Genomic DNA, 25,180 nt, shown 5'->3' with positions numbered 1-25,180 from the left:
AATTTGAATACAGTGAACAGCAGAAAATCAAAAAAGAAAAATGAGTGAGCTTTGAACACGGTTCGCCCGCTTGAGAGTCCAATTCCTTAACTACAATGCCTAGCTTGTTCCACTTCGCTGTATGTTGCACTTGCTGTGCTTGGATTGTTCATTGTTACTATTTGTTTTTTTTTTCTTCTTCACAGTTCAGTACACCTTCTTCATGTTTTCCTGCTTGACCTGTGGTCAGTTTTTGACGGGCCGCCATCTGGGTCCTCTTACTACCAAATCTGAGGGGTGCGATGGGGGTTTCCTTTGTAAGGGAAGCTCATATTAGTTAAGGTGTCTAATAATGGAAAGAGAAGTTAAAAATTTCTGTCTTTCCAGTACATAATTTTCGAATATAACGATCCTTACAGAACAACATGTGTCCAAAGCCTGTGATCAAAAATGTGAATGTCCATGCATCTACTTGAGCTCAGTGTCGCATTAATTATGGGTTCTCCAGATATTCAAATGCAAAAAACACAGTGAGAGGCAGGTGTACCATTATAATTCTAATGTCAGCCAAACTAATGTATGTGTGTAGTGAATGCGGTGTGTCCAGCGACTTGGGGTGATATATGAATACTCGTAAATAATGTAATGTTGGTTTTGGAACGGAAAATATCTTCAAGGAATTATACTCTAGTAAGTTTTAAGTTTTGATTATGCGTCACTGTCGTATTATCTGAAATACCTAATATCACTGTAAAATGATCTCTGAATGAATGAAAAATTAACTAAGGCGTTGATGCAGCCGGCTGCCGAAGACACTAGGTTGTTTACGTGACTAAATCGAGCTTGAGGCCGGGGGCTTCAGTTGATGCTTCTATCTCCTTACATGACAAGGATACTAGACACACGGTTGATGTATGGAGAAGTTGTAACACACGACCTAACTGAATGTTCTGAAAAAAAAGGCAACATCATCTCACAAGCATTTAGTAGTTCGCTTCATATCATAGAGAAATGATGAAATATGCACACATTCTATCTTTATGTTGTTTGTAAACTTTGTTTTTCAGGAAAGATAACAGGAAATAACTCGGCACACTGGACATAGTCTAGTTTACAGTCCATGGAACATTTGTGACGGGAGAAAATAGTCTAAAGGAAATCATTTCCTTGGCAGCCTGTGTCTAAACTTGCTATGACAGCTTATACTAAATACTATAAACCTTATTTAACGACGGAAAGTAAGCACGAAAAAGGAAGATTAGGACTTGAAGTCCTGTAGATATAAGTGCGTGTCCCATGTCGCAGAAACGTGCAAGAGGAGTCCATTCTTACCCAGCAAAGAAATGCATAAGTAAAACAAATGAAATTAGGCCGATAATTCGATCAGCCAAAATAGCACAGCACAGTATCAGACGTTAAATCAGTCGTAGGCGGTTACCTTGGAGCAACAAAAACTTCATTTCATTGAAATCGAGGGACGAATGGGCATGGACACCTACATTTTAAGTCGTTCACAACTCGACATGTTGTGGGTGGTAAAGAGAAGAATGATTTCTCTAGTTTTTCGATGAGATTGTTAACTATACAGGCTATAGGTGCTGTCTATGGAAGGCTGGAAAGTAACTTTATATTTAACACTGAGAATCAATTCTTGAAAATTTATGGGTAATTTTTCGTAAGAAACATTCGTTTCTTTGTTCCCGGGAGCCAAGGAAACGAGACTTTTTACCATTTTTCTAATGTTCTTCGGGCAGATGTACAGCCCTCTGACCATACACACTCCCCCCCCTTTGCTTTACACTACACTAACCACATACTTTTTGAAGGAATTCGGATTATTGTCCTGAGTGTAAGATTATGTTACTGATGACATAAAAATGATAAAAATGCGAACGGTGTATATTTCAGCTGAAGACGTGTTGCGAGTCAGTTTTGCCGACACCTCGAGTCTATGACGAAGCTGCTCGGTTAGTATTTTTGTATACGTGGATGCATTGTAGAGTGTGAAAAGTAATGTTAGTAACTTAAGGTTTTCTCTACTCCGTGCCTACCATTCGAAACTGCTCGTTAAAAATTGTGTTGTGCAAGTGAAATTGTGTACCACGTTATGCACAGCGTACTGTGACCGTCGTACAGTATATTGCAAATTTCCCCCACAGTAAACACTGGTTACACTTTTCGCATTGTAGTGGGTTTTCTAGACAATGCCTTCATCTCCTGTAGTGAGAATGAAGCAAGCTGAGACCAGGAAGACCATTATGTGAGATCTGGTATAGAAACTTCTGTTTTTCACCATTCGAAAAGCCTGATAATAATCAAGGAAATGTTCGAAAAATAACAAATAGTTGTTTGAACATAGGCATGGAGTCAAGACGAAGCAGCTAAAGAATAAAAGCTGTTCACGTTCTTCCCTTTTCATGTTTAGAAGACGGCGATCGAAAGATTCTTTCGACAAGAAAGAGACGGTCTGTTTCTCCTGCGTAATCCTTAGCAGATGATCTGTCATATCCCGCAAGGATATTGAACCGCAGTCAGATTTCTTGTATTTACATTCCTTCCGCCCCCTGAATCTTGGACGAAATACGTCGTACCTATCGTTTCGCAGCCATTTACACCATCTAATTACACAACCCTATTCTTTCACTTTTGCACCTGACCATGAAACTCATCGTTCAGCAGACTGTATGAAATTCACATTCAAAGCAGTTCTAAGCAGTACGGAATACAGGTATCAGAATACCTACAGAGCTCGACACACCAGCAGGATATTGGTTTTCTCGTAATGCCATCAGAGCAAATACACTCCTGGAAATTGAAACAAGAACACCGTGAATTCATTGTCCCAGGAAGGGGAAACTTTATTGACACATTCCTGGGGTCAGATACATCACATGATCACACTGACAGAACCACAGGCATATAGACACAGGCAACAGAGCATGCATAATGTCGGCACTAGTACAGTGTATATCCACCTTTCGCAGCAATGCAGGCTGCTATTCTCCCATGGAGACGATCGTAGAGATGCTGGATGTAGTCCTGTGGAACGGATTGCCATGCCATTTCCACCTGGCGCCTCAGTTGGACCAGCGTTCGTGCTGGACGTGCAGACCGCGTGAGACGACGCTTCATCCAGTCCCAAACATGCTCAATAGGGGACAGATCTTGCTGGCCAGGGTAATTGACTTACACCTTCTAGAGCACGTTGGGTGGCACGGTATACATGCGGACGTGCATTGTCCTGTTGGAACAGCAAGTTCCCTTGCCGGTCTAGGAATGGTAGAACGATGGGTTCGATGACGGTTTGGAAGTACCGTGCACTATTCAGTGTCCCCTCGACGATCACCAGAGGTGTACGGCCACTGTAGGAGATCGCTCCCCACACCATGATGCCAAGTGTTGGCCCTGTGTGCCTCGGTCGTATGCAGTCCTGATTGTGGCGCACACCTGCACGGCGCCAAACACGCATACGACCATCATTGGCACCAAGGCAGAAGCGACTCTCATCGCTGAAGACGACACGTCTCCATTCGTCCCTCCATTCACGCCAGTCGCGACACCACTGGAGGCGGGCTGCACGAAGTTAGGGCGTGAGCGGAAGACGGCCTAACGGTGTGCGGGACCGTAGTCCAGCTTCATGGAGACGGTTGCGAATGGTCCTCGCCGATACCCCAGGAGCAACAGTGTCCCTAATTTGCTGGGAAGTGGCGGTGCGGTCCCCTACGGCACTGCGTAGGATCCTACGGTCTTGGCGTGCATCCGTGCGTCGCTGAGGTCCGGTCCCAGGTCGACGGGCACGTGCACCTTCCGCCGACCACTGGCGACAACATCTATGTACTGTGGAGACCTCACGCCCCACGTGTTGAACAATTCGGCGGTACGTCCACCCGGCCTCCCTCATGCCCACTGTACGCCCTCGCTCAAAGTCCGTCAACTGCACATACGGTTCACGTCCACGCTGTCGCGGCATGCTACCAGTGTTAAAGACTGCAATGGAGCTCCGTATGGCACGGCAAACTGGCTGACACTGACGGCGGCGGTGCACAAATGCTGCGCAGCTAGCGCCATTCGACGGCCAACACCGCGGTTCCTGGTGTGTCCGCTGTGCCGTGCATGTGATCAATGCTTGTACAGCACTCTCGCAGTGTCCGGAGCAAGTATGGTGGGTCTGACACACCAGTGTCAATGTGTTCTTTTTTCCATTTCCAGGAGTGTATAACGAATGGCGCCCTCATTTAGCGAGGTTAGTTATGTCATTGGTATTACGAAAACTTGAAAAGTAGGTGAAACTTCCTGTCAGATTAGAAATGTGTGCCGGACCGAGACTCCAACTCGGAAACTTTGCCTTCGAGTTCGAGTCTCGGTCCGGCACACAGTTTTAAACTGCCAGGAAGTTTCATAACAGCGCACACTCCGCTGCAGAGTGAAAATTTTATTTTGAAAAGCAGATGTCAGTCTGATCGAAAGACGTTACACCACTAGATGTTCTTTCACTCAAGATTTTGAGTGCTGCAACAAAGAACAGATAATTTTTTTTCCTTAAATATAAAGGGAAGAAAGCCATACTTCATTGGGATACTTACAGGCCTCTTTTTTGTGCATGTTTTGATTCTATAATCTTGTCTATTTGCTCTCGTAGATATTCTTGTCGTCTCCTTTCTTCATGCAAATTCATTCGTAGCAAGTATACTGTAAAAGTAAAGAGCGCAGTAATTTTTCTTAACCAGAACGATTTTTGGTTAAAGATTTTTTTTCTCTTTTACTGGAATGTCAGTTGCATGCAACAATGCAGAACAAAGACAATATTTAATGATTAACGACAAACTTTATTATCAAAAATTTTAAATATATGCCAGCAAAATGCAACAATATTTACGTTAAACAAATCAGTTTCAGTTATATTAAATGAACAGAAGGCACTGATATAGTAAATAACTATCCAAAACTTTTGTACTGATAACTGTAAGTGAAAGTTTCCGCCCATACTGCACACAACAAAGCATCATGGGAAAGATGGATTCAGTCATGATAGCAAGTAAATGAAGGGAGAACCATTAGCATATTAAAACACTTAAAGTAATCATCTGAACACTGACATTCAGTTGATTTTGTAGTCTGGTCTTAGTCTACAGAGACTATTTCGTCGCTTTCACATCTTTTTTTGTCATAGGCAACAATCAGATGAGTGGTCTGATGGTTACTGGATTTCTTCCTGTCGACTTCACTTTCCCCACTGCAAGCAAACGTGCTACGCCCGAACTTTGCGATATTATCTATTGATTGTTGCTCTCCTCACTTATTCATCATCTCTTCTGTTGTTCAAAACCCGGAGTTTTATCCCTGTCCAAGTCGAGTTTCAGTATCGTGCTGCACTCAACAGTTACAATTTTTTGGCCTGTTTTTATAAATTAGAATTCATATTTAATCTAAATTTCTAAACTGTGTGCATCATAAAAGAGCGCGAAATTTGGACAGAGAATAGATAACAGTCTACTGAATATTTATTGTTGTAAGGAACAAAACATCCCTGAGGGTAAATTGTTGAAACTCTAATATTTCTACTGTTTTTACTGTAGCAGCTGTTTTGGTTGGAGCCCTTAGCACTGTGATCAGCAGCCTTCAGGCATGGTAGAGCAAGTGTAACTATCAGAACAGTAGTAATATATAAATTGAAATCCTAAAACGTAAACGTGTCTGTTACTGAAAACTAATTGTATAGAGAATTCTGAAAACTAAACGTTGCTTAGAACCAGCTCTTGGAAAAAAATTATAAACGCTTACCGTTGGAACCTTACAACTGACACGATAGTTCACAGAAAAAGTTAGAAGGTAACTAAAACCATGATCTGTCCTTTTCGCTATTAATTGAACTTATAGAAGTAAACTCTCGCGTAAAAATATAAAATATGGACACACTTCAAGCACCACAGTCTGGTGACAGTATCCGCAAGGAGAATCCATGCTTCAAGTGATGCCATCTACGGCTCAGAGGTCGTTCAAGACTTCGCTTCTAACTACAGAGATAGTCCGCGAGAATCGCGGCTGTTATATTAGTGCACACTTAAAAATGCGGGTGGTGCGCTACGGGCAGTGGCATGGCACAGTATAGAATTTGACGCCCCAACCAATAGAATCGTTCTGCCACGTATCTGTGTAGTGGGCGCTGTGTGGTGCACACAGAAACGTAGAGCACTTGATATTCATTTTCATGTTGGTTTAGGTATCGTGAATGCAATGCTCACTGTGGCTAGCATATAGCGAACACGACAAGTACTCCATTAAGAAGCGACAACGACATTTATCCAATAATATACATTATTCTAGAGACAAAAAACAGAAACAGCGGCGCAACATGGTTCTCACGCCATCAAAGCCAGTTACTGTTACAGGCAGTGTCTGGGGCCTGCAGCGTAGGAAAGAGACTGAGACACTGGTTCCGCCGCAAAGTATTCTCCATCCCTGCCTTCTTAGTAGACGTGAGCGATTTTGGTGAAACATCGATGCTGATATCGTATCATCATCTACTAAAAACTATCGATGGTTTCAACATCTATGTTAAACGATGAATTTATAGAGTGGCGTAAAAAGCAACATACAGATACATTTAGAATCACGTTTATTAATCAGTAAATACGGCAATACTATTAACATTAGCTATCCCACAACTTTTTGGCTACAGATCGTGACAATAACATTTTTGAGAGACTTTTCGCCCTCAATCTATTACGCTCTTGGCAGAGATCATATCCTGCTACTGAGAAGAGTCTTTCAGAAACTTGATGTGGCAATACATCTCAAATATTTAAGTGCAGAGTTTTGTGTGTTTGGGTTGGTAGTACTCATGAAGTGATTCCATGTTTCTAATGGATCCTCTTTGATATATAGATGACCACCTCTGGCATAGTAACCTGGTGCTATTGTATAATATTCATTCTATAAATCAAATCTGGTTTCTCTGTTTTTATACATCAGTGTGGTTGTCCATCCTCAATGACAGTCGTTTCAATAGCTGTAAGTAAATACAGGGTGTTTCAAAAATGACCGGTATATTTGAAACGGCAATAAAAACTAAACGAGCAGCGATAGAAATACACCGTTTGTTGCAATATGCTTGGGACAACAGTACATTTTCAAGCGGACAAACTTTCGAAATTACAGTAGTTACAATTGTCAACAACAGATGGCGCTGCAAGTGATGTGAAAGATATAGAAGACAACGCAGTCTGTGGGTGAGCCATTCTGTACGTCGTCTTTCTGCTGTAAGTGTGTGCTGTTCACAACGTGCAAGTGTGCTGTGGACAACATGGTTTATTCCTTAGAACAGAGAATTTTTCTGGTGTTGGAATTCCACCGTCTAGAACACAGTGTTGTTGCAACAAGACGAAGTTTTGAACGGGGGTTTAATGTAACCAAAGGACCGAAAAGCGATACAATAAAGGATCTGTTTGAAAAATTTCAACGGACTGGGAACATGACGGATGAACGTGCTGGGAAGGTAGGGCAACCGCGTACGACAACCACAGAGGGCAACGCGCAGCTAGTGCAGCAGGTGACCCAACAGCGGCCTCGGGTTTCCCTTCGCCGTGTTGCAGCTGCGGTCCAAATGACGCCAACGTCCACGTATCGTCTCATGCGCCAGAGTTTACACCTCTATCCATACAAAATTCAAATGCGGCAACCCCTCAGCGCCGCTACCATTGCTGCACGAGAGACATTCGCTAACGATATAGTGCACAGGATTGATGACGGCGATATGCATGTGGGCAGCATTTGGTTTACTGACGAAGCTTATTTTTACCTGGACGGCTTCGTCAATAAACAGAACTGGCGCATATGGGGAACCGAAAAGCCCCATGTTGCAGTCCCATCGTCCCTGCATCCTCAAAAAGTACTGGACTGGGCCGCCATTTCTTTCAAAGGAATCATTGGCCCATTTTTCAGATCCGAAACGATTACTGCATCACGCTATCTGGACATTCTTCGTGAATTTGTGGCGGTACAAACTGCCTTAGACGACACTGCGAACACCTCGCGGTTTATGCAAGATGGTGCCCGGCCACATCACACGGCCGACGTCTGTAATTTCCTGAATGAATATTTCGATGATCGTGTGATTGCTTTGGGCTATCCGAAACATACAGGAGGCGGCGTGGATTGGCCTCCCTATTCGCCAGACATGAACCCCTGTGACTTCTTTCTGTGGGGACACTTGAAAGTCCAGGTGTACCGCCAGAATCCAGAAACAATTGAACAGCTGAAGCAGTACATCTCATCTGCATGTGAAGCCATTCCGCCAGACACGTTGTCAAAGGTTTCGGGTAATTTCATTCAGAGACTACGCCATATTATTCCTACGCATGGTGGATATGTGGAAAATATCGTACTATAGAGTTTCCCAGACCGCAGCGCCATTTGTTGTTGACAATTGTAACTACTGTAATTTCGAAAGTTTGTCCGCCTGAAAATGTACTGTTGTCCCAAGCATATTGCAACAAACGGTGTATTTCTATCGCTGCTCGTTTAGTTTGTATTGCTGTTTCAAATATACTGGTCATTTTTGAAACACCCTGTACATGATGCTTTTGATTGCCTTCGAACATACTAGATCGTCTTTGAAGTATATGTTTTCGATCGAGGACTGAGCAATGTTGATATGGCTTTTATGTCTTTGTGTTCAGTTTGCCGTAGGCGCTTTTCAACTTTTCCCTAGATTCTCTCAAACTGTTACGGCTTAACAGTTGCATACCAGTGTGGAAAGGGGGGGGGGGTTCAGTAACTGACCCCAACGAAGTTTTTAGGCTAAAACGCCTGTCGTGTTCAGTAGTTTATTTAATAAATACATGACATTCATCGTAATTATAATTGCTACAGTCGACAATAAGAACAGCTTTTGGTTTACACTTATTGTTGAGTTACAGCGATTGTTATAACTGAATGTGTAGCAGGTCAGCAATCACCACTCGCAGTCAACTGGTAAACAGTGTGTCGAGTGAAAGGTAATATCTTCGTGGCATTTGACAGAATGTACAAGAAGATGAAATTGACAGATGATGAAATTAGAAATTTGCTTGAGAGTTCAGACAATGAATTTAGTGGTGAACTATCCGAAAGCTCAAACAGTGAAACTGAAGATGTAGTCATGGAAATTCCATATCAAGTAGTTTCTGACAGCAGCGAGTTGGATGAAAATGAACAGGGTAAGTATTGATTTTTATACTTTTTGCAGATATTTTGGAGTATATTAGGATGTGTTTCTCGGTAGAGTGCTTAGTTTGCTAGTGTTCGGTTCTTTTCTGATATTTTTATAATTATTCAACCAACAAGAAGACGACCGAGGTGGAAAGCACAAATTGATCAACTTGAAAAAGACATGATGGCTCCGTCAAGTATGATACGGAAGAGAAGCCCTTACGTAAATCAGAGGAGGAGGTCTGTTGCTAACGTAATGAGAATCCCGAAGGAAACTATTCCAGGGATAAAAACTGATACACCAGGTAAAGCTTTTCTCATGTACGTCGATGATAACATCCTGGATAACATTTTGATGTGCACCAATCAAAAGCTTGGAAATCTTAGGGAATCATCTGAAGATATTTTCATAAAAAATTCGAAAGCATTAGAAAGGGAAGAAATTGTGTCAGCAATTGGAACTCTGTTCAACTGTGGACTACATAGACAGAACACGGACAGTTTACGTGATATATTTACTAGAGAAAACTTTCCAATGTACCGAGCTTCAATTTCGGAGCATAGCCTGAGGCTCTTACTTAAGTGCTTGCGTTTTGGTGATGCTCTAACTCGAGCAGCTAGAAAACAGACCGACAAATTTGTTCCTATCAGTGATATATGCAACATGATAGTTAGTAAATTTCCTGAGTTTTATAATCCTAATGAGACAGTCACAGTGGATGAAGAACTTGTGAACTTCCATGGGCGATGCCCATTCAAGCTATACATTCCAACAAAACCAGAAAAATATGGAATAGAGGTGAGCGTTCTATGTGATTCAGAAGCGAAATACTGCTTCGCTGCGGATCCCTACGCTGGAAAGCACGCTAATGAGAAGAACCGTAACAGTGGCCCTGAAATAGTTAGAAGATTGATTGAAATGTCTAACTTGAAACAACCTGGAAGAAATGTTACCACTGACAGAACGTTCACTACCGTTCCACTTGCACCTGATCTTTTGAAAGAGAAAATAACTACAATTGGTACTATTCGAAGTGACAAACGCGATGTTCCTACAGAACTCCGTCCTGTTTCTCTAAAAAATGCTACACCGGGAACAACCCGATTTGCCTTTCGTGAAGATGCCACTTTAGTCAGTTACATGCCTAAGAAAGGAAAGGTTGTTACAGTATCGTCAACCCAGCATCATGATATGAATGTGAGGAAGAGGAGCCAGACATCATCGTATTCTACAATGGTACAAAGTCGGGAGTGGATAAATTCGACAAGTGTGTAAGAACGTACAGCTGCCGTCGAGCAACGCGTCAATGGCCCATGGCGATGTTTTTCAACTTGATTGACATTGCAGCATACAATTCATATGTTTTATTTCAAGATACACATATGGAGTGGACAAAGAATTACCCGAGAAAGAGTTCTGGAAGAAAGAAATACCTGAAAGAACTTGCTCGTGAACTTTGTGACCTCAACATTAAAAGACGCGCTCAAAATGCTGTAGGCCTACACTCAAAATACACTACAGCGTTATCAACTTATGGGTATGAGTGTAATCAGAATCAAGGTGCTGTGAGCAGAGGAAACAACGATACGGAGCAGCGACGGAAAGTAATACGTGCAGCTGTGCATTATCTGCCAGAGAAAGGACGCCGTTACTTATGCGCCAGAAGCAAAGACCGTAAGTACATGAGGGCTTGCACTTCTTGCAGGAAGTATATCTGCCCTGCACACACAAAAAAAGAATAAGTAGTTCTTCTTGTAAAGTGTAAAGTGTTCTGAATGTGGATCTGAGTAATCCTTGTAATTGTGAAATTAATACAAACAAATGTAAAAAAAACTATTTACTTTTTACTAAAAATGACCCAGAAACTCTTTCCCGGTAACAATAATCAACATTTTAATCTTCTAATCTGCCAAAATTATGGAAATACATAAGTAATGTGATTTATCCTAGACAGAGAAGTGTGATGGTTGTGGGGTCAGTCGCTGACCTCTCCCATTGGCGTTGGCCAGTACAACGTACAGCATTGGTATGCAACAGTTAAAGTCAAGCCGGAACGCCAGTCGGGAACGACAGAGAACAGATGGCTGTGAGGAGACGTCAGCCAATCTCACACTGAACGACCCCGCTCTAGGATAACGCGACAGCAGTGGCCCCTATGTGAAGAGAACATAAGCGACGCTACCGACTGGTGACGGCCCAGTTCAATAGCAGCGTCAATTCGCTTGTACTATCTATGTAGCAGACTTGGAATTTTTTATACTGTAAAAGCTTGATTATTTTGTATGTCGCCCTTTGCTTGCGACACATCAGTATAATTCGATCTTTTCTTTCTCTAGTAAAACTTATTAATACCATTTGTTTGTATTATGTCCAGCCTCCGAGTCAAATATGTGGTGTCTAGGAAACGTGCGTACTCGGTTTGCTAGACAAACAATTCAAATAGTCTATACTGGTTGGTACTTTACTATTCGACGTACTAGTTATTATTATTACTTTAATGTTTTATCCGGCCGGATTGGCCGTGTTGTTCTAGGCGCTGCAGTCTGGAGCCGAGCGACCGCTACGGTCGCAGGTTCGAATCCTGCCTCGGGCGTGGATGTGTGTGATGTCCTTAGGTTAGTTAGGTTGAATTAGTTCTAAGTTCTAGGCGACTGATGCTCTCAGACGTTAAGTCGCATAGTGCTCAGAGCCATTTGAACCATTATGAACCATTAAGTTTTTAAGCAGGTATGACAAGTAGTCACTTGTAAAGCCCATGTAATGTCAATCATCAAGCGGATCAACGATATCTGCAGATGATGGCATGGATGGCGCACTAGCAGGCCTGTTAATGAGATTATCAACCACTAGACCAAGTTTCAAAAGTATTTCACTAAAAAAGAACGTTGATTTCCATCTAGTGGATACTTCTTGAATTAGTTTGTCTCATTCATTTCTTAGTTTATCACTTTCTGATAAATATCATTTTTCCTATTTGCAGGTACCCTTACGTTTCACTCCCTTACTCCTCTATTCTGCCCATGTTGTTCCCCGTGTGTTATGTTTTTGTAACCTGAACGCCCAACAGTTTTGCATGTTGCTGAGGCGCTACATTTCAGTTAAAAGCCATCCAAATGGTTGTCATTGACACTCTTAAGAAGAAGAAGGTATCAAGTTTAGTTTTGTACCTCGAGAGATGCATTTATTGTTGAAAATAATTTTTGTTAAACCATATCATGTTCCCAGTTTAATGATTCCTACTCCTACTGCTGCTGATATTTATTACTAAATTTATGCTTTAATTTTTTATTACGTAACTCTTCCTAACAGGAATCAATCTAAATTCTGAAACAGACAGTTCATTTGAGTCATTCCTCAAGCACGTTCAACTTGTTTTGATAAAAATTAGAGTACTGATGTATTACGAGGTAGCGCTGAAAGAAGGAGAAAACACGACTTTTGTCCCAACAAGAACTAGCTTAAAATGCCCTACTGAAAGAGTTGAACTGTCAATTTTCTCGAAGAACTGCGAACAATGCAGGTATGTGATAGCACAAGAAAATTTTCATATGTGATTTTATGAACTAAATCTTATCATTGTCTCTGGAGGGACAATTTTAGTAGACGGAAGATGAATAACTTCAGAACTTTTGCAACCTATGTCTGACATAAACATGTTGACGTGCGACGTCTCCAGTGAACTGTCAATTTGTAAACCACTATTGCGGGATCACATAGAACCGAACAGTTTCGCTCTGCTTTCTCTAAGTGGTTAATATCGTCATTATTAGAATTTGGTGCTATTTACTAGCAAGAGAACAGTCGGACATGTCGTGACGAAACCTAATGTCACTTGAAGCACATAATCCAAATTTCAGCTGGCCATACACTCTGGAAGTTACCTCGAAACCGTGAAACCTGATACAGTGAAACCCCATCTATCCAGACCATTCATTCATTCATTCATTATTCATTTTCACACCATGTTACTTCAGTTCCATCATAAACGAGAACGTTCAGGGTTGTGGAACGGCTCAAGTATTACAATAACGGTGAGAAACAACCACTACTAGATACAATACTGGCCATTAAAATTGCTACACCACGAGGATGACGTGCTACAGACGCGAAACATAACCGACAGGAAGAAGATAATGTGATATGCAAATGATTAGCTTTTCAGAGCATTCACACAAGGTTCGCGCCGGTGGCGACACCTACAACGTACTGACATGAGGAAAGTTTCTAACAGGTTTCTCATACACAAACACCAGTTGACTGGCGCTGCCTGGTGAAACGTTGTTGTGATGCCTCGTGTAAGGAGGAGAAATGCGTACCACACGTTTCAGTATTATTATAAGTTTCACTGTTCATTTGGTGTTTTCTCCTTTCTCTCATTTTCTGCTTCTACAAACTATTATTTTGTTTTGTTGTTTTTAAATAAGTTTTACGCATTTCATTGTAGCCGTTGTGACCACTCTTGGGAAAAACGGGACAGTGAAACCAGAAATAGGTATCGCTCAACTTTATGGAGTATTCTTAAATATAGTTTGCTAAATTAGGGAAGAATATGTGCTAAACTGTAGTAAAATGTAAGCAGCTTTTAATAAAAAGTTGTAGTAAACATGTAAATATTGTTCATTTCGTTTGTATATGACATCTTAATTACGCAATCTCCCATTCACAGACTGTATACTGTAAGTAATAGCAGAAAAAAATTAATATTTCCTCCCTCAATCCTTTTATGTTCCACCATAATTTCGCACCTTCAGTTAATAATGCACTATAACTACTATAGATACAAGTTTCTGGAGTGTTGACATAGCAAAGTATGTCCCTACATTAATTAATTTACTTGTTTACAAGTCAATTTTCCTGGGACCAAATTGAGGAGCAAATCTCCAAGGTCATGGAACGTGTCAGTACATGAAATTACAACATAAAAGTAATAACAGATAAAAATAAAATATTTACGAGCCCGAAAAAATTCAGTCCGTAAGTTTAAGTAAATGCAACTATAATACAACAAGAATCAGCTTAATTTTTCAAGGAATTCTCGACGGAATTGAAGGAGTGACCCATGAGGAAACTCTTCAGTTTCGATATGAACGCGCGTGTATTACTGTTAAGATTTTTGAATTCGAGTGGTAGTTATTGAAAATAGATGTAGCAGTATACTACACTCCTTTCTGCCCAAGAGTTAAGGAAGTCCGATCCAAATGCAGCTTTTATTTCTGCCAAGTATTAACTGAGTGAAAGCTTATTATTGTTGGGCATAAGCTAATATTGTTAACAAGAAATGACAGGAAGGAATATATATAGTGAGACGCCAATGTCAATATACCCAGACTCGTGACAAGGGGTCGGCAATAGGTTCGTGACCTTACACCACTTATTGCCCGAACCGCCCGTTTCTGAGCCAAAAATATCCTTTTAGAATGGGAAGAGTTACCCCAAAATATAATTCCATACGACATAAACGAATGGAAATAAGCAAAGTAGACTAATTTTCGTATCGAACGATCACTCACCTCAGATACCGTTCGAACAGTAAAAATGGCAGCATTAAGTCTTTGAACAACATCCTGAATGTGGGCATTCCCTGACTGCTTACTATCGATCTGAAGACCTAGAAATTTAAACTGTTCACTTTCACTAATCATATACCCATTCTGTGAAATTAAAACCTCAGGTTTTGTTGAATTGTGTGTTAGAAACTATAAAAACTGAGTCTTTCTGTGACTTATCGTTAGTTTATCTTCTACAAGCCATAAACATAGGTCATGAACTGCACTATTTGAAACCGATCCAATGCTGCACGCAACATCCATTACTACCAAACTAGTGTCATCTGCAAACAGAGATATTTTAGAGTTACTCGTAATATTAGAGGGTATATTATCTTTATAAATGAGGAACAGGAGTGGCCCAACACTAATCCCTGGGACCGTAACCCACCCAGACACCGCATCTCAGCCATTCTCAGTATCGTGAATAGTGACCTTTTGCTGGCTGTTGCGAAAGTAAGAGGTGAACAAATTGTGAGCTGCTCCCCGTATTCCGTAATGGTCCCATTCTGGAGCAATATTTTGTGATTAACACAATCAATCGCCTTAGTTAAATCAAAAAATGTGCCTAGCGGTCGAAACCTTTTGTTTAAACCATCCAGTACCTCGCAGAAAAAGGAGAATATAGCATTTTCAGTAGTTAAAAGACATCTAAAGCCGAAATGTACATTTATTAACAAATCACGTGTTATAAAATGATCAATTATCCTTACATACACAGCCTTCCCAATAACTGCAGCAAACATTTATAGCATAGCAATAGGTCTAAAATTATCTACATTATCCCTTACTCACTTTTTATAAAGCGGCTTTACTACTGTGTACTTATATCGTTCAGGAAACTGACCATTCCTAAAGGGCTAACATGTGCAGCACACTACTTTAATATTCTGCTAGGCGCTCCATCATAACCATGAGGGTCCGTAGTCTACAGTGATTTAGTTGCAGAAATATTTCTACTACGAACTGACTTTATATTGTCGACCTTGTTCTGCTAACCAGACACTTTCTTCACAACTGAATACATGGTTTCAATTTTATCCTCTGAATTAGCTATTCTATTTGCATACCAAATACTCTTTGCCTTCCTAAAAACATTTTAAGCACCTTACAATACTCTTTGTAGTGGGCTACTGTAGCTTGATTGTGACTACTTCAAATATTTTGATATAATTCCCGCTCTTTTCTACAAGATATCCCACCAGTCAACCACCCGGGTTGCCTATTACTGCTAGTACCCCGTTTAGAAAGTTCTAATGGAAAGCAACTCTCAAAGAGCATGACAAATATGTTAAGGAAAACATTATATTTATCGTCTATATTATCGGCACTATAAATATCTTGCCACTCTTTTCCTTGACAAGGTTTAAAAAACTCTCTAGTGTTACTGGATTAACTTTCCTACACAGTTTGTAATTAGATGTGACACTTGTTTGAGTACGAAAGCCTTTTAGTGTTAAAATTTGTGCATCATGGTCTGAAAGGCCATTCACGCTTTTACTAACAAAATGCCCATCTAGTAATAAATAAAAATATTGTCTGCGGCTGTGCTACTGTTCCCCTGCGCCCTAGTTGGAAAAAACTCAATCTGCGTCAGATAATAAGAATTTAGGAGATCTACCACCATCTTTTTTCTTGCTCCATCATATACAAAATTGTCCACCCCCGGTAGCTGAATGGTCAGCGTGACGTCTTGTCAATCCTTTGGGCCCGGGTTCGATTCCCGGCTGCGTCGGGGAATTTTCTACACCCAGGGACTGGATGTTGTGCTGTTCTCATCGTCATCCTATCATCCTCATCGACTGCAGGTCTCCGAAGTGGTGTCAAATTGAAAGACCGGCACCCGGCGAACGGTCTGCCCGACGGGGGGCCCCACGCATACGATTAAATTAATAATATAGAAAATTTATATTGAAGTCACCACATATAACTAATTTTTGGTATTCCCTACAAAATGAATCAAAAACCCTCTCCTGCTTGATCAGAAATGCTCTGAAGTCAGAGATAGTGGACCTATAAACAGCAACAATTAGAAGTTTAGTTCCATTACATTCAACTGCCCCTGCACAACATTAAAATATCTGTTCAGTGCAGTGCCGTAATACGTCTGTGGACCCAAATGGAATACTGTTTTTTACGTACGTAACAGCAGAAAGCCCAGCTGACGATGCTGTTACCTCTAAATGTACCCTGCCGTAATAAAACGCACAAAGATGTACATTTGCACAATAATATAATGAAATTAATTACTGTGACAGTTGTATCAGTCTTGGAAAATGATTATATCTCTGCGCTGATCTGCTCATGTTCGCAACAGAGAAGAAATTTGATCTTCGCTACTAAATTCAGGTGTGAAGAGACAAAGTGATGCCGTATGACCTGGTGCTCAATGAAAATTGGAAGCACTACATGGAAACTGAACCCCAAGAACTCTGTGACATCCAAGCAGACAGTGTAGATCCACTACGACTGACAAAACGATGGTCGACTTAAAGGTAACGTCAATTTAAGAACCTTTCCTGCCTCGCTGAAGTGGCGAACGCAAACCAGTATCACCTGAGACCTTTGAATAAAATAGCGCCTTAAGGAGAAGATATGACGCATGACTGCCCATCCTATTGCAGTCTACGACAGTGGATTGCATCAGATAATACACCGTGTCGACAAAGCGGCATAGAAACAAATATAATTATTAGACAGCGATGTCAGTAGATTGGATGACGGTTTTAATGACTCGGTATTCCATAGATCCAGGAAAACATAAAAAACGACCCTACAGAATGTTTTCACAAGCATCGTCCCTAAACCTTTTAGCAGTTTGAGTACTTATGAATTCTTTTTAGAGACCTGGAACTACAACTGTGGTACTGATCTGCGGTCATGGATAATACTGACAGCAAAAAAATTTGGTATTACTTCGGAACTATGCATTACATTTCCGAGATAGCCGAAAGGATCCTGTAGTCCCCTTTCATTATCATTTTATTTGCTTTCCAGTGATACAGACCGAGCGAGGTGGCGCAGTGGTTAGCACACTGGACTCGCATTCGGGAGGACGACGGTTCAATCCCGTCTCCAGCCATCCTGATTTAGGTTTAGGTTTTCCGTGATTTTCCTAAATCGTTTCAGGCAAATGCCGGGATGGTTCCTTTGAAAGGGCGCGGCCGATTTCCTTCCCCATCCTTCACTAACCCGAGCTTGTGCTCCGTCTCTAATGACCTCGTAGTCGACGGGACGTTAAAAATACACTAATCTAACCCAGTGGTACAGAACTCTGGCATGCGTGAGTGAATGAATAATGGTGTGTTTCATTTTGCTAAACGGTGATTTAGTCTGCTGCAGAGAATCAGCGGTAGTCGTACACAATGGCCAAACCTTGTAGTTTTCAGGTAGGGAAAGAGGTTTGCTCCCCTTGTGTGAAAGTCAGCGGTGTTAGGTTGGTGGCGGAAGCCTCATTTCTGGATTTTCCTGGCCACAGGGCCGCGTGGGAGACTTTGAAGGATGTGAGATCGTCAGTCTGCTTCCAGTTCGCCGAGGGTCTGCAGCCGAAGTCTCTTTGAAGAATGGTCAGTTGACTTAACCGCGTGGCGCGTTGTCTCATAGCCATAGGGGAGGTTTTAGCTTTTGGTGTCGCGTTTCATCTTGACTGATTTGCTGGGTCGCAGCAAGGAATAGAAGGCTTTTGTAGACTTTCAGTTTGATTCCTAATGCAGACTTAACTTTGATGCGTAAGAATAACGTAGCACAATGGTGTTTTATATGTTGAAGCGCTCCCGGTTCAGTGTGAATGTTTGTGTGTCTGCAACTGCTTGTGTGTGCATTCTAATCTTTTCCGAATATTGGTAATGTTTGCTACTTTGTGAATTTTCTTTGTCTCATTACTTTATGTCAGGTGGAAACCATCCATGTGGTTTAATATTAGAGTTTGTTGGCCGTCTGCCATTATCATTTGTCTATTCAAATGTGTCCTCCGTGAAATATTAATTGTTCGCGACCGCGTGGTTTGATGTTACTAAAATTTGGCGACGGTACATAGAAATTGTGTCTCTGGGAACCGTGCGGGTACACGAGTCTCTTGTGAATCGTATAGCGTTTCACAAGCAATTGTACTTAGTTATCAGGCAACAGCAGTTATGTAGATGCCTTACATCAATGTTTTAAGGAATAAATACTTTGGCCTCCAATCTTATCCAGTGTACGAATGCTCGGTTACCTACGCCATTTCCTTGTTAGCCCATCAATAGCGTTTCCATGAGCACAGGTCTAATAATTAGTTACCCTTTTTACTTAAAACAAATGCTATGGAATAGATCTTGTTTTCAGGAATGTTGGTGCAAGCTGCACTTATGCACAGTGTTCACGCACTCTTTATTTTATTCAATATTTGATTCACGTGAATAATGCCTGTATCATGTTAATAATTACATCCCATTCTTTAAAATGGTTCAAATGGCTCTGAGAACTATGGGACTTAACTTCTGAGGTCATCAGTCCTCTAGAACTTAGAACTACTTAAACCTAACTAACCTAAGGACATAACACACATCCATGCCAGAGGCAGGATCCGAACCTGCGACCGTAGCGGTCGCGTGGTCCCAAACTGTAGCGACTAGAACCGCTTGGCCACTCCGGCCGACTCCCATTCTTTATCAGTGACTTTACAATGAATGTTCTTTTGTGAGTTTTTCTTATGAATAAATTAAGTAATTGTGTGGCTATAATTGGTGGTGACCCAATCTTTTATGTTGATTTCAATGTCAGATAGCATTCTCTTACTCAAAGTGCGCGTGGCTCTTTTAGCCATCATGATACATTCAAAGTGCGCTTCACGCGTCTTACGCATAGCGACCTTTTACTTCTTACATAGTTCTACAGAATTTCTTTTAGAAACTAATAACAAATAGAGATTAGTAATAATATGTGGATTACCTTTAAACAGACAATTGTACTTCTGCACTAGATCTTTGCAGAAGTCCTTCAACTCTGCCACAGTGTCAGGCATGTCCAGTGACTCCACACTGCCCAGTTCAGACATTTTGGGCATCCGTTTGCTTTTCTTAGGACCAGGAGGTCTCTTCTCGCCATATATGCCTCTTCTTTCCACGACCTGCTTGTTTTTGTCGATCGTATTTAGTTCTTCAGACAGTTCTTGAACCATTTTCTGTAAATATTCCTTTTTCTTTTCCTCAGTTGTCAGCCATTCCACAAGACCTTCTCTACCTTCTGCCTCTTCTGTTTCTTCTTCTCCCATTTCTTCAAGTTCACCATTCACATCAGCGATAAATCTTTCTAGCTCTTCTTTTAGGCGATTTAGTAGTTCGAGTTCAGTTTCTTCTTTTGATGGGTTATTTAATTCCATTCCATTAAACATTAGCCATTCGTCTACGTACTTGGAAATGTAGGTACCTTCTGCAGCGATCTCAGTGGTATCTGGAATTTCATCATCTTCGTACACATGTGGGGCCTGAGACTCGATGCAGTTCCTGAGTTTTTGTATGTAAAGAGACTGATTGCGAAGAAGTTCTTCCATATGCTTTCTGAGAAGACGTGGTAAGTTTGGATCCTTTTCGTCTTCCTCCTGGTTAGCGTACTGAGTTTCCAATTCGCCTACGGTCTTCAGTCGTTCTTCTACTTTGTTATCGAGAGGTTCCTTTTCTGTGCTAATACGAGACCACTCACCATACGCAGAGCTCTCAGGATCCATATGTTTCCGTTGTAAATCGACGTAGTCCAGTAGCTTTGCAATGTGGTCACTCTGTTCCTTCACTAAGGCATATGCGCGCGCAAGGTCTAATTCAACTATGTAACTATCCATGCAAGACTCCTGGATTAAGTACTTCATTAGTAAGTTATTCACCGAGTTCAGTTTTTCCGCTCTTTCCTCAAGAATCTCTTTATACCTGCTTAGCTCTTCTGGCGCTTCTTCTCCTAGTTTGTTTATAAAATTTTCTATGCTCGCAATTCCTTCACCCAATTCGCTCAAATACCTTTCAAATTTTGCAGAATCGTTTTTTAGTATTTCCAGATAATCGGTTCCTGTTTGAAACTGGCGTGGTGCGAAGGAACCTCTTTCAGCTCTTTTAAAGGTTTGCTTTAACAGGGCAATAAGGTCAGGATTCTCAAGCCGTTCCAAAAACTGTTCTTTCTCTTCGACTAGTTGGAGAACTTTGGGCAGGTCTTCTATCCGTCGCTGCTTCGCTATCGTGAATAATCTTTCATACTGGACGCCTAAAAAGTCTTTCAGTTCTCTCAGCTCGTGACTCAGCAACTCTATGTCTACTGACAGCGACCGGCTGCCCTCGCTGTAAGAGCTGCTGCTGCGTACTGAGCCGCTACCGGTGACGGAAGCTTTCTGACTGCTGCTGACCGAACCTCCCTTGCTTCCTTCATCACCCTCTTCTCCTTCTCCTTCTTGGCTCTCACTTTCGGCAACTTCTTCGCCTTCTTCTTCTCCTCCCTCTTCAGGGGGTTTCTCTTCGTCTCCTTCTGACATGTTCGCAACTGTAGCACTTCTCTATTCTTGCACGAGGTTGTAGTCCTGACTCTTCGTCAATGTAGTGGCTCTTGTGAAGACATCACTCTGAAAGGTAACGGTACATAGTTATTTTAGTTGCTGGTAAAAGGCAAATTTTACGATATCCTATCGCTTCATTGAAAATGGCTGACATCGAAATAAGTGTCCAAGGAATAGAAAAGCCACTGAAATCACTCAACAGAGGAACGTCCACTGGACCTGACGGTATACCAATTCGATTCTACACAGAGTACGATAAAGAACTTGCCCCCCTTCTAACAGCCGTGTACCCCAAGTCTCTAGAGCAGGGATCCCCAAACTATTTTGGACAAGTGACCCCTGTTCCAAAATGAACTGTTACCTCAGACCCCCATGGCCAAATTACATACTTTTAAGATCAACCCCCTTATTCACAACGGTCCGCTAACTTAAACACCTGCTAGAGGGTTATTTTTCATTCTGACTTAAGTCAGTAGAAGAAGACAGAGTGAGAATTAGCAATGCTTTAAATTAGCAGACTATTATGAATAAGGGGCCCTATCTTTAGTTTTTCCTATTGATACAAAATACCTAGGTATTACGGTACCAATTGGAAAACTTTGCACTTTGTTAAGTGAATAAAGTTGACTTCATTTTCTTATCAAACACAACATAATCAATACAGTACCTACCTATCTTGAAAGTCTTAGATAAGAACTTGTGTTAATTTAATGGGGGTCGATTTTTATACCTCGTCGACCGCCAAAATCAGTTTTCGTTTATGTCGACCCCTAGGAAACCGATATTTGACCCCAAGGGGTCGATATCGACCACTTTGGGAATCCCTGCTCTAGAGGAACGGAAGGTTCCAAATGATTGGGAAAGAGCACAGGTAGTCCCAGTTTTCAAGAAGGGTCGTCGAGCAGATGCGCAAAACTATAGACCTATATCTCTGACGTCGATCTGTTCTAGAATTTTAGAACATGTTTTTTGCTCGGGTATCATATCATTTCTGGAAACCTCGAATCCACTCTGTAGGAATCAACATGGATTCCGGAAACAGCGATCATGTGAGACCCAACTCGCTTTATTTGTTCATAAGACCCAGAAAATATTAGATACAGGCTCCCAGGTAGATGCCATTTTCCTTGACTTCCGGAAGGCGTTCGATACAGTTCCGCACTGTCGCCTGATAAACAAAGTAAGAGAATACGGAATATCAGACCCGCTGTGTGGCTGGATTGACGAGTTTTTAGAAAACAGAACACAACATGTTGTTATCAATGGAGAGACGTCTACAGACGTTACAGTAACCTCTGGCGTGCCACAGGGGAGTGTTATGGGATCATTGCTTTTCACAATATATATAACTGACCTAGTAGATAGTGTCGAAGTTCAATGCGGTTTTTCGCGGATGATGGTGTAGTATACGGGAAGATCTGTAGCGGATAGGCACTTGGTGCAGGGAATGGCAACTGACCCTTAACATAGACACATGTAATGTATTGCGAATACATAGAAAGAAGGATCCTTTATTGTATGATTATATGATAGCGGAACAAAAACTGGTAGCAGTTACTTCTGTAAAGTATCTGGGAGTATGCGTGCGAAACGATTTGAAGTGGAATGATTATATAAAATTAATTGTTGGTAAGGCGGGTCTCAGGTTGATATTCATTGGGAGAGTCCTTAGAAAATTTAGTCCATCAACAAAGGAGGTGGCTTACAGAACACTCGTTCGACCTATAATTGAGTATTGCTCATCAGTGAGGGATCCATACCAGGTCGGGTTGACAGAGGAGATAGAGAAGATCCAAAGAAGAGCGGCGCGTTACGTCACAGGGTTATTTGGTAAGCGTGATAGCGTTACGGAGCTATTTAGCATGCTCAAGTGGCAGACTCTTCAAGAGAGGCGCTCTGCATCGCGGTGTAGCTTGCTGTCCAGGTTTAGAGAGGATGCGTTTCTGGATGAGGTATGGAATATATTGCTTCCCCCTACTTATACCTCTAGAGGAGATCACGAATGTAAAATAAGAGAGATTCGAGCGTGCACGAAGGCTTTCCAGCAGTCGTTCTTCCCGCGAACCATACGCGACTGGAACGGGAAATGGAGGTAATGACAGTGGCACGTAAAGTGCCCTCTGCCGCACACCGTTAGGTGGCTTCCGGAGTATAAATGTAGATGTAGATGATACCAAGCAAGTTGGCTGAACTTCAGATGGGAAGAGTGAAACATACACTGCGCCAACAGCGAGCCAGTGACCAAAAGTATCTGTACAAAGTATAATGCGGAACTGAAAAATAGAAGGCGGATGATCCAGTATAAAAAGAGGCGGTAATTATTTTGTTACCAGCAGAGGAGCAGTAACACAAGAACAGGTCGGTCACAAGAGCTCAATGATATCGAATGTGGACTAACTATTGAATGTGTAACAGAACTACCGGAGATCTTTCAACCTTTGTAAAGTCACCCAAGTCGACTGTTGGTATTGTGATTGTGAAGCGCAAAAGCGAAGGAACAACAACACATAAACCAAGAGCAGGCAGCCTTACGAGTTGACGACCAGGGACTGATGAGGCTGATGCAAAAAATCGCTTGTAATCGACGGAAGAAATCACTCGTAAGTTCCAAATTGCTACTAGAAGTCCGGATAACACACTGACAGTGAAAAAGTGTGGGGCACAGCGGTCTTTCAGATCCTCATAAGCCACACAAGCAGTAGTCAATACAAACCAGTACTTGAAGCTGTGCAAAGAGGGAGGTCAGTGAATAGTGGATGACTGGAAACATGTGATTTGGAGTGATGAGTCATCCTGTAGGAATTCGATGTAGGGGTTTGGCATATCCCTGGACAATGTCACCTGCCTTCACCTGTAGTACCAACAGCGAAGTGCAGAGGAGGCTCTGTTAAGTTATGGGGGTGTTTTTCGTGATCAGGACATGGTCTCCTTATTGTACCTAAGAAATCGCCTGAGTGCAGTAGAATATGAACAAATTTTATGGAATTGTGTACTTCGTACAGCAGAGGCACATAACGGAGGCGATAATTGTTTGAATCAGAATGACAATGCGTCCTGCCCCAAAAAAACATCTATGAGGCAATTGTTTGTGAAAAATAACATTCCTGAAATGGAGTGGCCTGCTCTGAGTCCCAACCTGATTCTAATGGGACACGAAACGAACAAACACAATCCGAATAGGTCTTGAGGGCCCATACCGACCGGCAGCTCTGTCATCCTCAGCCCTTAGGCGTCACCGGATACGGATAAGGAAGCGCATGTGGTCAGCACCCCACTCTCCTGGCCGTTGTCAGTTTTCGTGACCGGTGCCAATACTCATCAATCAAGCAGCTCCTCAATTGGCCTGACAAGGGTTGAGTGCATCCCACTTGCCAATAACACTCAGCAGACCTGGACGGTGACTCGCCCAAGTGCTACCCAAGCCAGACAGTGGTTGACTTCTGTGACCTGACGGGAACCAGTGTTTCCACTGCGACAATGCCATTGGCCCCTAGTGGAACACATCTGGTATGTATCAGAACGCCGACTTTGCTCCAGACCCCAGCGTCCTTCACCACTACCTTGTGCACTTTCGGCTCTTGAGGAAGAATGACCCATTCAGATTCCCCATTGAAAGTGTCCCCATCAAAGTTGAAGCTGTCATCATAAAGGTGAAGGGTGGACACAGTCCACATTAATGACGACTAATAAGTTCAAATGGTTCAAATGGCTCTGAGCACTATGGGAGTTAACAGCTGAGGTGATCAGTCGGCTAGAACTTAGAACTACTTAAACCTAACTTACGTAAGGACATCACACACATCCATGCAGGATTCGAGCCTGCGACCGTAGCGGTCTCGCGGTTCCAACCTGAAGCGCCTAGTACCGCTCGGCCATACCGGCCAGCGACTAAGTGACCAGGCACTTTTGTCAAATAGTGTAGAACTTATCGTCATCCCAACTTTTAACAAG

General features: G+C 42.0%; 1 protein-coding gene across 1 annotated transcript in view; it reads right to left on the bottom strand.

Annotated features, from left to right (window-relative positions):
* The window catches only part of LOC126336363 (myosin-2-like), a 55,313-nt gene that overhangs the window by 22,389 nt on the left and 7,744 nt on the right, over window positions 1–25,180 (bottom strand). The window contains exons 2-3 of the mRNA XM_049999961.1: window positions 19,645–21,295; window positions 4,563–4,668 (exon numbers count right to left, since the gene is read on the bottom strand). Coding sequence (XP_049855918.1) covers window positions 4,563–4,668; window positions 19,645–21,208 — 1,670 coding nt within the window. The 5' untranslated portion in view covers window positions 21,209–21,295. The remainder of the gene's footprint in view (window positions 1–4,562; window positions 4,669–19,644; window positions 21,296–25,180) is intronic.

Source organism: Schistocerca gregaria, chromosome 2, assembly GCF_023897955.1.
Source record: "Schistocerca gregaria isolate iqSchGreg1 chromosome 2, iqSchGreg1.2, whole genome shotgun sequence".
NCBI classification, from domain to species: domain Eukaryota; kingdom Metazoa; phylum Arthropoda; class Insecta; order Orthoptera; family Acrididae; genus Schistocerca; species Schistocerca gregaria.
Note: the sequence above shows the minus strand (reverse complement) of the source record. Positions and strands in the feature narration are given on the sequence as shown.